Here is a 15,986-nt window from a genome sequence, read left to right as displayed (position 1 = left end):
TTAGAGGAGAATGTTCTTCAGTATGAAAGCTATCTTATTACTCTAGAATTTGACTATGTCAAGTACAGTTTTTGAGTTTTTTCATGCCCTCTTCCCTATAATTTTTCTAAAACGTCAAATCTTTGAAGAAAGAATATCTTAAATTCTATTATTTGACTTCACAAATAATCATGTTCCTCTATGTTACTTTTGTCATTCAACATTTTTCTTCATATTTTCTCATTTTTTTAATGTTCCCATTACTAATAAAACCAACTCTTGGGCCTGTTTGCTGCAGTGTATTAGAAGAAAATATCACAAGCTTCAGTGAGGTCATTTTTAAAAATTTACTTTTATAGGGGCGGATGGGTGGCTCAGTTTGTTAAGTGTCCGACTTTGGCTCAGGTCATGATCTCAGGGTTTGAGTTGGAGCCCCACATCGGGCTCTGTGCTGACAGCTCAGAACCTGGAGCCTGCTTTGGATTCTGTGTCTCCCTCTCCCTCTGCCTCTCCTCCATTTGTGCCCTCTCTCTCTCTCTCAAAAATAAATAAAATGTACAAAAAATTATTTTTACAGAAATACTGGTTTTTGTCCTGATTATATGCTAAGCCCTGCGTAACTATCTAAAGAGAGGTCAGAGGATACAAAAAAGCACTGAGGTTGCTTCTGTTTTGAGGTCTTCCCAGTCTACTCTCTCCCTTGCCTGGGGACTGAGAAGACATGATGCGATTTAGAAGGAAAGGACAACAGGAGACAGAAAGCAAGACAATTAAATAGATTCAAGGCATAATATGTATGGAATTTCCCCTAAGGAATTCAGACCTAGAAGTCAACAGACACCTATAGACTGAAGTATTTGGGAACCATCATCTTTTGGATAAGCATTTATTGAAGTCATTTCAGGTCATGGCACACCATGAAAAACAAGAAGCAAGGAGCAAAGAAAAATAAATTAGTCCCTTTAAATAGGTGAGAAAAGGGAAGAGGTTAGGAAAATGCACCTGGCCTGAAAAATGGAAGAGGAGAACTGGGAGCAAGGGAAAGGGAAAGCCAGAGGGAGAGGTTTTCAAGATAGATTCAGTGGACAAATGTTTTAGAAAGTTCAAATAGAATGACACCTAAAAGAAGTCTTTAGCTTTGACAAGAAAGATGCCAATAATGATTTTGGAGAGAATTAAGTGCCATTAAGAATGAGGTTAAGAATGAATGGGAGTTAAGAAAGTAAATAAATTTCTCTTTTAAGATGTTTAAGGTGAAAAAAAATTAAAGGAACGGAAGGTCAATGGATCATGTTTTACAAAGTGGAGTGTTTGGTTATGATTGAAATTAAAGAGAAGGAATAGTGTAAAGGGAAATTAAAAAAAACATTGCTTTTACTAATGAGAAAGTTGAACAAATAAAATAGTGTGACATGGTTATTGATTATTCAAATGAGCCAGTTTTTAATAAACACAGGTTTAATCAAGAAAAATATATTGATGTCTACCATGCAAAGACACAATGAGGCACTATAGAAAATACAAAGACAAATTAATCTCCTTAATTAAGAAGCCTATAAAACAGAAGAAGATGCAAAATAGTAGAGTATTCGTGATGCTAGAGGCCTAGGAATAATAAACATTATATAATAATTGTGACTGGGAGGGTTAGAAAATGACATATGCAGTGATCCTTGAAAGATGAAGAATATTTTGACGGGTCACACAAAGACAGGGGACCATGAAAGTGCTGAGGGTGTTCAATCCCAGAGAATAGAGGGTATGCAACAAAGAGAAAGAGGAAGGTGCATAATTTTTTAGTGTAATAATCCTGTATCATAAACTGTTACTCTTCGGATTTTACCTCAATCATTTAAAATATGTTAAAGCCACTCTTAGCTTGTTGGCTGTACAAAGCAAGTTGTGGGCTGGATTTGGTCCATGACCAAATAAATTCTAATGTTTTTTTTTTTTTTTTACTTCATACTCAAAAGTTGTATCTTCTCTTTTGCTCTGTTTAAAATTTTTTTTTAATTTTTTTTCAACGTTTATTTATTTTTGGGACAGAGAGAGACAGAGCATGAACGGGGGAGGGGCAGAGAGAGAGGGAGACACAGAATCGGAAACAGGCTCCAGGCTCCGAGCCATCAGCCCAGAGCCTGACGCGGGGCTCGAACTCACGGACTGCAAGATCGTGACCTGGCTGAAGTCGGACGCTTAACCGACTGCGCCACCCAGGCACCCCTTGCTCTGTTTAAATTTTAAAAGCATATAAACATATACTTGGAGAACTCTCATTCTAAAATTCTACAAGATAGAATTAAAAGCTTCCATTTGAATATCATGTTTTAAAAATCCATTAAAATCGTGATTCCAAGAGACGTTAGAATTGGAAAAGGTCAGTGTTTTATAGTGTTAGATTTCTTGTCAAAGGCAAGAGGGTTATTCTCTCCATCCATAGGTGAGAAGACACTTCAGTAGACTTACTTAGATATATTTTAGATGTGTAAAATAGACTCTTTTGCTTATAGACACAAATGTCTCATCATTCTGAAAACTTTCTCTGAAGTAACCCCATTCTTTGTTATATATGCTAAAAATATATTTTAATAAAACTCTCAGGTATCTAAATTGGGTTTCATCAAAATTGAAACTTATGTTCTTAAGACACTTAGAAATGAAAAGTCAAGCCATAGCAGGGGAGAAAATGTTTGCAAATCACATATCTAAAAAGGACTTGTATAATGAATATATAAAATTTCTGAAAACTCAATAATAAGACTACAACTCCATTAAAATGGGGGCACAAATTTTGATTAGATAGTTCAAAGAGCATGTATAGATGGCAAATAACCACATGGAGAGATAATCATAGTCATTAGCTATTATGGCAATGGGAAGTAAAACTTCAATGTGATATAATTATATAGGTCTTAGAATGCTATGAAACACAATGGAGTACTACGTGGCAATGAGAAAGAATGAAATATGGCCCTTTGTAGCAACGTGGATGGAACTGGAGAGTGTGATGCTAAGTGAAATAAGCCATACAGAGAAAGACAGATACCATATGTTTTCACTCTTATGTGGATCCTGAGAAACTTAACAGAAACCCATGGGGGAGGGGAAGGAAAAAAAAAAAAAGAGGTTAGAGTGGGAGAGAGCCAAAGCCTAAGAGACTCTTAAAAACTGAGAACAAACTGAGGGTTGATGGGGGGTGGGAGGGAGGGGAGGGTGGGTGATGGGTATTGAGGAGGGCACCTTTTGGGATGAGCACTGGGTGTTGTATGGAAACCAATTGGTCAATAAATTTCATATATTGAAAAAAAAGAAACAAATAAATTAAGAACAAAATTAATAATGCCAAGGGTTGCTAGACATGTAGAGAAAATGTAACTCTCATACACTGCTGGTGGTAGTACAAGAAAATGCACAGCCACTGGAAAATGGTTTGATTGTTTCTTTACAACCTAAATGTAAATATACTATACAGCTCAGTAATCTCACTCCTGAGTATTTGCCCAAGTGAAATGAAACTTAGGTTCAGAGAAAAAAACTATATTAGAGTGTTTATAGATGCTTTATTTGTAATTGCCCCAAACTGGAAGCAACTAAAATGTTCTTCAACTAGCGAATGAATAAAAACAAAACAAAAATTTTGATTCAACCATTAAAATGGAATACTACTGAGCAAAAAAAAGGAAAAACAAAGTACAGATAAAATGGAGAAGTCGGTAATGCATTATGCTTAGTAAAAGAAACCAGACTCAAAAGGCTAAATACTATGTAATTTATTTATATGACATTCTCAAAAAGCAAAACTATAGTAAAGAATTCAAATCAGTGGATATGAAAGACTGGGAGAATGAGGCCTAGGGGATTGACCACTATATTATCCACTTCTTTGTAACACATTAGTGGCTTAGCTCACAGTCTCTGTGGGTCTGGAATCTGGGCACAGTTTATTAGTTGAGTGCTTCTGGCTCAGGTCTTTCACGAGGTTGTAGTTAAGCAGTTAAACTGTCTGCTAGCTGCAATGTTACATGAAGGATCAGCTGGGGGAAGATCTGCTTCCAAATTTACTTACATGGTCGTTGGCAGGATTCAATTCCTTGTGGAGTTTGAGCTGAGGTGCTTAGTTCCTCACTGGTTAGCCTGGGGCCTCTCCTGATTCCCTACCATATGTGCTTTTCAAAAAGGCAGTTCACAACATGGTGACTGACTTTCCTTAGAGAATTTGAGAATGTAAGAGCACTCGAGATGTAAGCCTCTGTCTTTTTACAACCTAATATCACAATTGACATCCCATCACCTTTGCCAAAATTATGTTCATTAGAAGGGAAATATTAAATCCAGCCCACACTCAATGGGAGGGATTATACAAGGGATGAACATCCACAAGGGCAAGGATCACTGGGGGCTCTCTGAGAGGCTACCTCCCATACACAGCCTTCTAGATCCCAGTGATTCATTTTTTTCCTGAATTCAAAACACCCTCACCTTCCCCAAGGTCCCAAGAGTTTCATCCCATTACGTTATCAGTTCACAGTTCAGAATATCATCATCTGATCAGGGAGCCATGTTCGAGTTTACTTGCCACAAGCACAAAGTGCAATGAGGAATTTTTTGGGTTGGTCAGAACTGTCCTGTGTCTTGATTGCGATTACACAGCTGTATTTGCTTGGTAAAAACTCATATTACCGAGTACTAAAAGGGATGGATTTCACCATATGTAAGCTATACTTCAATTAAAAAAAATGTTAACAAACTCAAGAATATAACATACACATAAACACACATATTGCATTAGCTTTTGGCCAAATCAAATGATTGGTCAATGTATTAATAAAATATATTTATACAAGTCTATATTTTAATACTGGAAAGTAACATAATGTTTCTAGCTATAGTATTGAAAAGCCATAACAACATCCTGTATGCTTGTATAATCAGTACTTCGCTAATAGGAAAAGAAAATTGTTATGGACTATAACTTAAAATTACGTTAGTTCATTGATAGAAAGAAGTTTATTCTTAAAATATCATCTTTCCTCTTTAATATTTGTTTTTATTCCTTAGAACAGGTAATTCATCAATTCACATATTAGTGAAAATGAACATATTTGAAAGTGTACTATTAATCTGTTATTTTGCTTATAAAAGAACTACTGAAATAATTTTCTATAAAACGCATTTTTATAACCACTTTCTAAATGATTTACTTCAAGTAAGGTGCATATAAACTGTGGAAAAAAATCTTATATTTTTTTCTTGTTTTTCCTAGTTCTGAAAAGTGACAGAGGTAAGGCAGTAGGATCCAGTTACTGTACCCTGTTTATACAGCTGTACTTCATTGAACGGGGTCTTGTGTTACACACAGTTTGTGATAGGAAGTAAATGCTTTTAAAACAACCAAAGAGATAGGTCTTTAACCTCCACCTTTGTGGATTCTTTGTTCCACCATTTAGCTTCTGTGGAAGTTATAGGAAATAGTTTAAATATATCCTATTACTCTCTAATTGGGCCTCATCTGATTAGCTCATCCCCTTCTGAATTCATAACATGCATGCATTATGATGAGTTTTTAAAGTGAATCCCAACAAGTCCAACAAAATGGACGATGATTTTTTGTAACAAAGTTTTTAAGTAATAGGTTCCAAAATGTTTAATAATGGTTATGTTCTAAAGAGAAAATGGTGTTTGGATTATTTTAGAGCCTAACTCTAAAATAGGAGTTTTAAAAGGCTTTTAAAAGGAGTTAAAAAGGAGTTTTAAAAGGCTTAGTAGATTCATCAAGTTTATTACCTCTCAATAATCTTTCACACAACATTTGAAGATATCAAGTGCCACAGGATTCTTTGTAAATTTCTTATTTGAAGTGCATAACTAGTCAATAAGCAAGAGATTAAGATTCTAGGTTATTTCAAGGATTATGCTTGGGAAGTTTGGGGTCATTATGATGAAATAGTTTTCATTTGCATAAGAGCAATTTCCTTAATTGGTTGGATAGACATACAGGGTAATTACTAGGAATGATTAAAATGTCAACCAATCAGGGGTACCTGGGTGGCTCAGTCACTTAAGCATCAGGGTCTTGACTTAGGCTCAGGTCAAAATTTTAGGATTCATGGATTTGAGGCCTGCATTGGGCTCTGCACTAACATCACGGAGTTTGTTTGGGATTCTCTCTCTCTCTCTCTCTCTCTCTCTCTCTCTCTCTCTCCCTCTCTGCCCCCACTCATGTGCTCTGTTGCTCTCTCTCAAAATAAATAAATACACTTAAAAAATGTCAACCAATCAGGACCTAAGTTACACATAAACTTATGGTTTATGAAAATACTTGCCCCCCCCGAAAGTATATAACTTTAATAGTAATGACTTCTGATGGAGAATTGTACTCATAATTCTGTTCATAATCTTTCCATTTTCAGAGAGTTAAGTCCTTCTTAAATCTGAGCTGTCATTTATTTACCAAAAATTCTTTTGCAATTTTGTTTGCTAACTCTATATAGATTGTCCAGAGATTTTTCATTTCCTAAATGAGAAGCAGAGAAGTCCACCCAGATTGGTGAGGGAGGGATATATATATATATATATATATATATATATATATATATATATATATATATAAAATCTTCTAACAAATTATTTCGCCACATGCCAGGTATTTTAACTTCTAGTATAGGGCTACTGTAAACATCCATACCCAATATTTCCATTCGTAGTCTGTTTGGTCCCCATGTGTGCAAGACTAAAGGATTTAATTTCTAATATATACTGGCATGGATACAGTGATCATATCACATGGTTAATTTTGTCTCCTATACCTCCTATCTCCTATATTTGTAGCAAAGAACTTAATTATAGTTAGTTTAGCTAAGAACATACTTTCTTTTAACTGAATAGACTATAATGTGGTATCTGTAATTATGGTAGGAAATACAAAATATGCACAGAGTGAAAAATGTGTGATTGTTCTATTCTGTCTACTAAGGAGGTCACTAGAGTGACATATTGTTATAGAAAAAAATCAAGGAACTATCCGTTTGGGATGTAAATGAATTGCAAGGCTGTATGTGAATAGTCTGCATAATACTTGATGCAAATATACAACTTACATTTAATTTTTTATTATAAGGATGAAACAGCAATTATGTGTGGAAATTTTAAAAATGATAGTGTAAGATACTGGATATTTGTAAGGTATTGGAAAAGCTATATGTTAACTAATATATTTCTATAAATAAAAATGAATTGTTAGATCTTAGGACCAAATATTACTCTGCTCTGCCTTTTATTCCAATAGACAGATTTTGAGACATTTAAAAAGCCATCAGGAAGAAATTTTATTTACTATTTCATTCCAAAATTTATACCAGTTTCTCCCATTACATTATTCTTCTTTAATTATAAGTATATTATCACATACTGAAAAATCATCACTATCCATTGACTGCATTGTTACAACGCTGATGGTTAGCTTTTATGATTTGTCATATTATAATAATACATTAGCAAGTATAAATTTTGGAAGTCATTTCAGCTTGCTGGAGGCATTGCATTATTTCACATACACTATCCATACTTATTGGCTATGTTTCCGTTTTCTTATTTGTTTGTAATTTGTACCCTCACTGTTTCCAAGAGTCATTTGAAGCAGCTTATTTTAATTATAATTATATTGGCTAGGTTTTTCGGAGATGTTCCAGATTTTTCTTCCTCACTTAACAAGAGCAGCATACATAACTGAAAATGTAAGTTGCTTTGTTCTTATTCTCATGGCTCATTTCAAATTATGTGTTTTGCAGAGGTTAATATTATGTGGGCTGGACACCAAACCCACCACAGTTCTGAAGACTACAACTTATCCACAGCACTGAGGCAATCTGTTTTCCAAATATATACTTCCTGGGTAAGTTGTATAAAATTGAATACATATAATAATATAATACATTTTTAATTTTTTAATTTAAAAAAAATTTTTAGTGTTTATTTTTGAGACAGAGCGAGAGACAGAGTGCAAGTGTGGGAGGGGCAAACAGAGAGAGACAGACACAGAATCTTATGCAGGCTCCAGACTCTGAGCTGTCAGCACAAAGCCTGACATAGGGCTCGAACTCACGAACTATGAGATCATGACCTGAGCTGAAGTCAGATGCTCAACCAACCTAGCCACTCAGCCACCCCATAATACATTTTTTAAAGTCTCAATTGTTTCCATTTCTTCCAAGTAATCTAAAATAAAGTGTTTTGTTAATGCTTTTGTCTCCTTTCATAAGGCAAGACACATATGAAGCAAGTGGTATTTTGCAATGGTAGTCTTTTATTTGATAAAACAAAACAAAGCAAAACAATAACAACAACAAAAACACAATTTCACCTTAAGGTATACAGCAAGGTGGGAGATTGGCTGTCTACTTTTTTTATTTACTATAACTAATGACAGTGATGTATAGGCAATGTATCTTCATTCACATATATGCAAAGATTTCACAAGAAACTTTTTTTTAAGTTTATTTATTTAGTTTGAGAGAGAGAAAGAGAATGAGAGTGAGCAGGAGAGGGGCAGAGAGAGAGGAAAAGAGAGAATCCCAATCAGGCTTCACATGTCAGCATGGAGCCTGACCCAGGGCTCAATCCCATGAACCATGAATCATGATCTGAGCTGAAATCAAGGGTCAGCTGCCTAACTAACTGAGCCACTGAGGCGCCCCAAGATTTCATTAGAAACTTTAAAAGCAGTTTTAAAAAATTCAGTTCCCATTTCTCCATGCCCAAGTGAAATCTATGTAAATTCTTTGCTTTTTATATACATATTAGAGCAGTTAATATGATGCTCAATAAAAATTTTGGGGGCGCCTGGGTGGCGCAGTCGGTTAAGCGTCCGACTTCAACCAGGTCACGATCTTGCGGTCTGTGAGTTCGAGCCCCGCGTCGGGCTCTGGGCTGATGGCTCAGAGCCTGGAGCCTGTTTCCAATTCTGTGTCTCCCTCTCTCTCTGCCCTTCCCCCGTTCATGCTCTGTCTCTCTCTGTCCCAAAAATAAATAAACGTTGAAAAAAAAAATTAAAAAAAAAATTTTGGCTCTAAAATATTTTTACACAAGGAAATGAGCAGACTAATGAAAACCAGAAATAGCCTCTATTTTGAAGTTTCTTCTGATTCCCTGGGCATATTTGACCCACTTGGTAATAGCCCTCCTCTGTGATTGTCACTCTTTATGTCTCCATAGCTATCCAAACGACTGCTGCTAAGAGGCATACTGACATAAATAAAAGATCAGAGTTAGCAACACACCTGTCTGGCTCAGTCGGTAGAGCGTCTGACTCTTATTTCAAGGTCTTGAGTTCAAGCACTCATTGGGTATAGATACCACTTTAAAAAAAGGAGAGGAGCGCCTGGGTGGCCCAGTCCATTAAGTGTCGGACTTCAGCTCAGGTCATGATCTCAGGGTTTGTGGGTTAGAGCCCCACATCGGGCTCTGTGCTGACAGCTAGTAACCTAGAGCCTGGTTCAGATTCTGTGCCTCCCTCTCTCTGCTCCTTGCCCGCTCACACTCTGACACTGTCTCTCTCAAAAATAAATAAACATTAAAAAAATTTTTAAAAAAGGAGAAAGTGTTATCACTGTGTAAGTGCATTCATCAATAAGCTATTTATTAACTACAACTTATAATGTTACAGCACTTGTATGGTTCTTTATAGTTTGCAAGGCACTTTTACATACCATTTATTGAATACTTTCTGTGTTCCAGACAATCTTCTAAGATTTCTTTATGCATTAACTTTTTGATCTTCATGGCAACTTTATGAGACAGGTACTAATATAATGCTCATTTTAAAATGATGAAACTGAGTCCATAGTTCAGTTATAAAACTAGTAAAAGGGAGAGTTGAATTTGAACTCATTCAACTGAGTTCAGTTCAACTGGCTGCAGGGTCCCTGATCTTATCCTCCACACCAAATACTCTTTTATTTGCCTCTATATTGTTTTTCACTTATATTACTATGCTAGATCAAGTGTTACTATTATCAGGGAACCAAAGATCAGTGAGGTTAATTACACAGCTAGTACATGACAAAATCCCATATTTGAAACCAGATGCTTCATAAAAATATATATACTGGCCTGTGTTTTAATCCAAACAGCAGCATAGGCAAAACAAATCTATACGTCACTGATGGTACAAATACATTTGCTGAAAGAGATATTAAAAGAAATCCAGGTCCCACCCCCTACATCACACATCTGTGTTACTGTGTGTATTAATTTCCTAGGGCTGTCATGATAAAGTCTCACAAGCTTAGTAGCTTAGAACATCAGAAACCTGTTGTGTCATAGTTTTAGAAGCCAGAAGACTGAAATCAAGGTGTTGGCAGGGCCATGGTCCCTTCCCTGAAGACTCTAAGGAAGGATATGTTCTACTACTGTCTCTGAATTTTTTAGGTTCTGATAGTTCCTTGACATTTGGGAGCATAAGTCTCCCTGCCTATATCGAGATTTCTCCTTTTCTCTTTATATAAGGACACAAGTCATATTGGATTAAGCCCCACCTACTCCATTATGAGCACATCTTAACTAACTATATCTATAAGGGCTGTATTTACAAATAAGATCACATTCTGAGGTAGGAGATAGGATTTCAACCCATGAATTTTGTGGGGGACACAATTCAATCTATAACATGCTTTAACCAAAATAGGTGGAAAAGAAAGAGCACATATCTTTTCCATATCCTTACAGTTTGTGCTGGAACTCTGAATGATTCATTGTGAAAGAAATTATGACCTATGTCACAGTTGGATAGCTCAAGACTGGCCTAGGGCTCCAGTGAATAAAAGGAACAGGCCTCTGATAGAGGGGAGGGATACTGACTATCCTCCCTTCTTAAAAAGTAGCTTCATAATGCAGACATTTATTATCCTGTACATAGGCTAAACATAGCCTATACATAAACATATTAGCCTATACATAGGCTAAACATGTGCCTGATTAAAACAATGATCTCAAAAATCTTTATTCTCTCTTGAGTTATATATTTCCCTTTGCATAAAGATAAGTCAAGCCTCTAGTGTTTACATTTGGGGGGATAAAGCCTCCAAGAAAAGATGTAGCTGTATTTGAAGTTGGTCCAGGAAATTAATGCAGTGTGTAAATTGATTATCTGAGGAATTATCAAAGGAGACTTTTTATCAGAGCATCATAGATTTCAGAACTGGAAGAGATCTGGGAGACAATATATTTAAATCACCTATTTTAAAAGCTACAAAATGAATCTCAGAGGAGCCCACTACCTCATACAGTATTGAACATTGCTGGTTGGAATCTGAATCCGACATTTGGCTCCAAGTTTATGGTAATCTTTACCCTAGTTTCATTTGCGACATTCCCCTTATTAAGTCAATGCATTCAAAGCTACAGATTAGTGAAAGCCTAAGTAAAATACAGGTTCACACCTATTTATTGCCAGTATAAATCCCTTTTACAACCTCATATCATCTTGCCAAGGACACAAAATATGCTGAGGGGGGAAATGAGCATTGGGAATGCATCAGAAGCTGCTAACTTGGGGGAGGGGAGCAAGCTGGAGGATTTGCCACGTGGGAAATGAAACTCAGAGATTGTGAATCAGATTGGAGTTTTGTCTAGCATTTGTAGGTCTGTTAGAAGATAGCATAGATGGTTTAAGGGTCTGTGATGGTCAATGATCTGCAGGAGGTCTTTCTAGACATTAAAATCAAAGAATACCACTAGTTAGTTTTTTTTTTTTTTCATTTTCTTTGAGTCTTTTGTAACATTCTTCTCATTAGTGCTGCTGCATACAGCAGGTAACTTGGTAGTTACTAAGGTAACAACATATTTTAGAACAAGTAATAAATGTCTTTGAAGAGAAAATTAATTTGTGAAATGTAAAGCATAGTTATTCTTAGAGTGCTTTTTGTTTACATTACTACAAAAGTTAGGGTGGCACTCCTGTCATTTAAAATAGTTAAAGATGAGAATTCAACTTTCAAGAATTTCTAGCTGTACTTTTTGCACTTTTTTAAAAGCCATTTTTAACCTCAGATTTACCATTGCTCATCCAAAAAGAACTGCGATGGATGGAGGCCATTTTAAGGGAACCTTATTTACTACACACCGAAATATGCGATTTTGCCTGCTACTTCCATCTCTTACTACGTATCCTAATTGATACAATGGCTTAAACATGATAGTCTCCTCAAATAATAAAATGTGTCTAGATCCATGGATATTATTTCACAGACAACAATGTCAAGAAAGCACTTCATTTTCTTCCATCTTTATTTGGATAAAATACCTGAATGCTACAGTTTATATTCAAAACATAGCTAGAAAAGTGCTAGAAAAATTAAATGGGTTATGCCAAAGGGTCATAGGAACCAACTTGAAGGAACACCTCATGGCCAAAATCTGGAGCAACTTGAACAGTAAAATATATAATGGAGTATAGAGTTAGAATTCAAAGTATAAAATAAATATCTTTGAAATCAGCCCATACTGATATAGATAAATGATGGAATAACTAGATAAATGGGGACAAATATATGGGAGACATGTTCCTTTAAAGAATTCCAAAAGAACCACAGATTATATACATAGATATATCTACCCCCCCAACCCCTGCCTCTAGGAAATGGTGCTTAATGTCTTTCTTACCCAGACCTTTTGAGTTCAGACTGTACTGAGGACTTCCTGTACAATGAGTAGAGAATTCATAATGGACATGGAATGTAATGGGACAGATGGTAGCTACACTTGTGATAAGCATAGCATAATGTATAAACTTGTTGAATGACTCAGTTGTATACTTGAAACTAAGGTGACATTGTGTGTCAGATATATTCAAACAAACAACAAACAAACAAAAAGTAAAAACACCAAAACAAAAACAAAAAATAAGAGAGAGAGAGAAAGAGACAAAGGGTGAAGTACGGGTGGGAGGTAACTTTAAAATGGAGACACCTGGCAAACAAAATCTCAGATAAAGTTAATTTTGTCGGTGATATCTTGTTGATAGCATGTACCCTTTGATAAGATGTGATAATAATGGCCTATTGAATGGCCCTTCATCCCTTTGGTGTTTGTCACCAAAACCCATAGCCGAAGAGTAATCATGAGAAAAGACCGTTGTTGAACCCAAATTGAAGGACATTCTACAACATACCTAACCAGTACTCCTCAAAAGTGTAAAATGAGACACTGGGGACATTTGAGAAACTGTCACAGGTCAGAAGAGACTATAAGATATTAAGACTTTGTAATATTGCCTCCTGGACGAGATATTAAGTCAGAAAAAAAAAGTAGAAAAAGCCTAGTAAAATCTAAGCAAGATGTACAGTTTAGTGGAGTTTAATTAATATTGTACCAATTTGTTTCTTAGTTGTGGCCACGCAGCTCAGTAATGTGTTAATGAGGGAGGCTTGGTGGAGAGTATGTAACAACTCTCTGTGCTATTTTTGCAACTCTTTTACAATATAAAACTATTATGGAATAGTTTATTAAAAATGTAATTATATGTACGTACCTATGTTCTCATAGAGCCACTGTGGATCATATAACAACTCTTAAAAACCAAAAACCAACCAACCAAACAAAACCCCTTAGAACTAGCAGCAATAGCCATTGATTCCTGGGACCCCTAGAGCATCATAAAGAGCAATGATTCAACCAATACTATCTTAAATGGGTTCTAAGGTAATTCCTTATTTTTTCATTCTTAATCCCTCAACGCATCACCCATTCTTAGCTTTCCAGAATGCCAGCTCTGAACAAGCTAAATTGCTCTCTAGGTTTGAGAAAGGAATTTCACAGACTCCTACCACATGCAGATGGAGTCAAAACCTGGTCCCACTTCTGTCTCCAATCTCATCTTCCACAATCGCTTATTGTCACCTCATCTTCAATGAACAATTAATTTTCAGTTCTCTAAATATACCATGTCGTAGTGTCTTGATATGTCATTGCACATGCAGTTATGTCTGTCTGGAAAATTTTTGCCCCTTTACCCCTGATTCCTTCATCCTTCAGGACTCAGTTCACTCCTTTCTTAGATCCTTTCTAACTTTGCCTAGGTTGCTGTTTTTTTTTTGTCTTGTTTTGTTTTGTTTTGTCCATAAAACCCTTGCATATCTCTATTATAGCACTTATTATTTGCATTACTGCCTTTCATGCCAGTCTGTAAACTTTAAAAGGTATTTTTTACTGCTATATACCTAGTATCTCTAAAGTGCCTGTTGCAGTCAGTGCATAATAAATGTATACTATGTGAATGAACAAAATTAAAAAAAATGTTTTATGGATGTCAAAATACATGTGTCAGAGGAACTATTTTGCTACATTAACTAGAGTAAGTCAAATGAGTGAAATAATTTAAGTATTTAAAAGATCACCAAAAATTATCGATAGGGAGATTAACTTATTTACTTTTTCGAATAAAATATATTTTGACATATTTGTTTCATATATGAAGCTATAGCATGGGAAAGGCTAACATCTGCGTTTAATGAGTTTAATATTTCTCTTAAAAGCATAGTCAATAAAGGATAAATGCACTTAGTTTAAATGACTAGGTTGAGTAACTTATTTTTAACTCTGTAGTATCTCTCAATCATTTAAATTGTTTTAATTTTTAGGTTAGTGTTATAATCAATATAATAAGAATTTATAAAATATAGCTTATTAGAAATCTAAAAAGAGGTAAATTTTATCCACCATCAGAGGAAATAAATATAGTTATAATATCCATTTATGAAAACTTTTCTTCCACAAGTTAGGGAATCTGTAAATATATGTTGATATTTTTGAGCACAATAATTTAAAAATACATATTGTTTACATCTAAGAAACACTAGGGGACAATTTACCAGAAATAAGGAATTCTGAGTCCCAGTCTTAGCTCAGTTATTAACCAGCTTTGCCACTCTGAACCAACTGATTAATGTTTGCATTTCAGTGATCTTGTACATGAAGTAGGGTAATTAAGCGGTGCCTGGGTGGCTCAGTGGTTGAGCTTCCAACTTCAACTCAGGTCATGATCTCACAGTTCGTGAGTTTGAGCCCCACAGTGGGTTCATTGCTGACAGCTTAGAGCCTGGAGACTGCTTCAGATTCTGTGTCTGTTTCTCTCTCTGCCCCTCCCCACCCTCATACTCTCTCTCTCTCAAAAATAAATAAACATTAAAAAATATTTAGACATGGGGTAGTTAATATTTGCTCTGCTTCCTATATTGTTATTTTGAAGATTACCTTAAATGATGAGTGTGGAAATTCTCTGAACTATAGCAGTATGATTCACATATATAATATTGTTTTTATATTACATATAAGACTATAGAGGAACTGTTAGTGAAATCTCAAATTTTTTATTGCATCGTACTTTCTGCCAAACTTCATAAACAAAGGCTATTTTTCAATATGTGAGAGCTGGAATTATATAAAGACAAATGTGAAGAAATAAAGACACAAGAAACTAACAACTTTGATGTAATGCAGTCAAATACACAGGGGATAAAATTCTCATAACTCATATGTCACAGATGGAAAGCATACCTTGAACCCCCCATGCAGTAAAGAAACAAAACATGTCTCAGGACTTTGCCTCAGAACTCCAAGGCATTTCTCCCCACACTCAACCACCATTCAAAGACAGCATATAAGACAAAGTTCATGTCCACATATTCAATAAATTAAGCCCTTTGCTCTCTGTGTCTTGACCAGTTTCAGAGTCTTGATTCTAGCATGCATCAGAAAAAGGGAATTATTCTGTAGTTTACCAAAGTCATTTTAAAATTTGGTAAAGATAAAATTATTATCTGATACTTGATGTTTCATTTTACATAAATTTGATAGTCATTTTAGGGTTTAGCATGGATAAATAAGAAGACTCATAGTGAAGAGCTCTACAAAAGGTAGCATTATCTCATTGTTACTTTAAAAAACATAAAATTGGCCAAACTATTCAACTTCCTCTACATGGTATAATTGTTCTTATTTTGAGATATGCATCC

At 35.4% G+C, this 15,986-nt stretch overlaps 1 protein-coding gene across 2 annotated transcripts in view; it reads left to right on the top strand.

Moving 5' to 3' along the window:
* AGMO (alkylglycerol monooxygenase) overlaps nt 1–15,986 on the top strand; it is a 400,977-nt gene that overhangs the window by 159,436 nt on the left and 225,555 nt on the right. For both annotated transcript variants that reach the window (XM_043589013.1, XM_043589014.1), the window contains exon 5: nt 7,767–7,870. In XM_043589013.1, the coding sequence (XP_043444948.1) occupies nt 7,767–7,870 (104 nt within the window). The remainder of the gene's footprint in view (nt 1–7,766; nt 7,871–15,986) is intronic.

The sequence above is a fragment of the Prionailurus bengalensis genome, chromosome A2 (assembly GCF_016509475.1).
Source record: "Prionailurus bengalensis isolate Pbe53 chromosome A2, Fcat_Pben_1.1_paternal_pri, whole genome shotgun sequence".
Lineage (NCBI taxonomy): Eukaryota > Metazoa > Chordata > Mammalia > Carnivora > Felidae > Prionailurus > Prionailurus bengalensis.
Note: the sequence above shows the minus strand (reverse complement) of the source record. Positions and strands in the feature narration are given on the sequence as shown.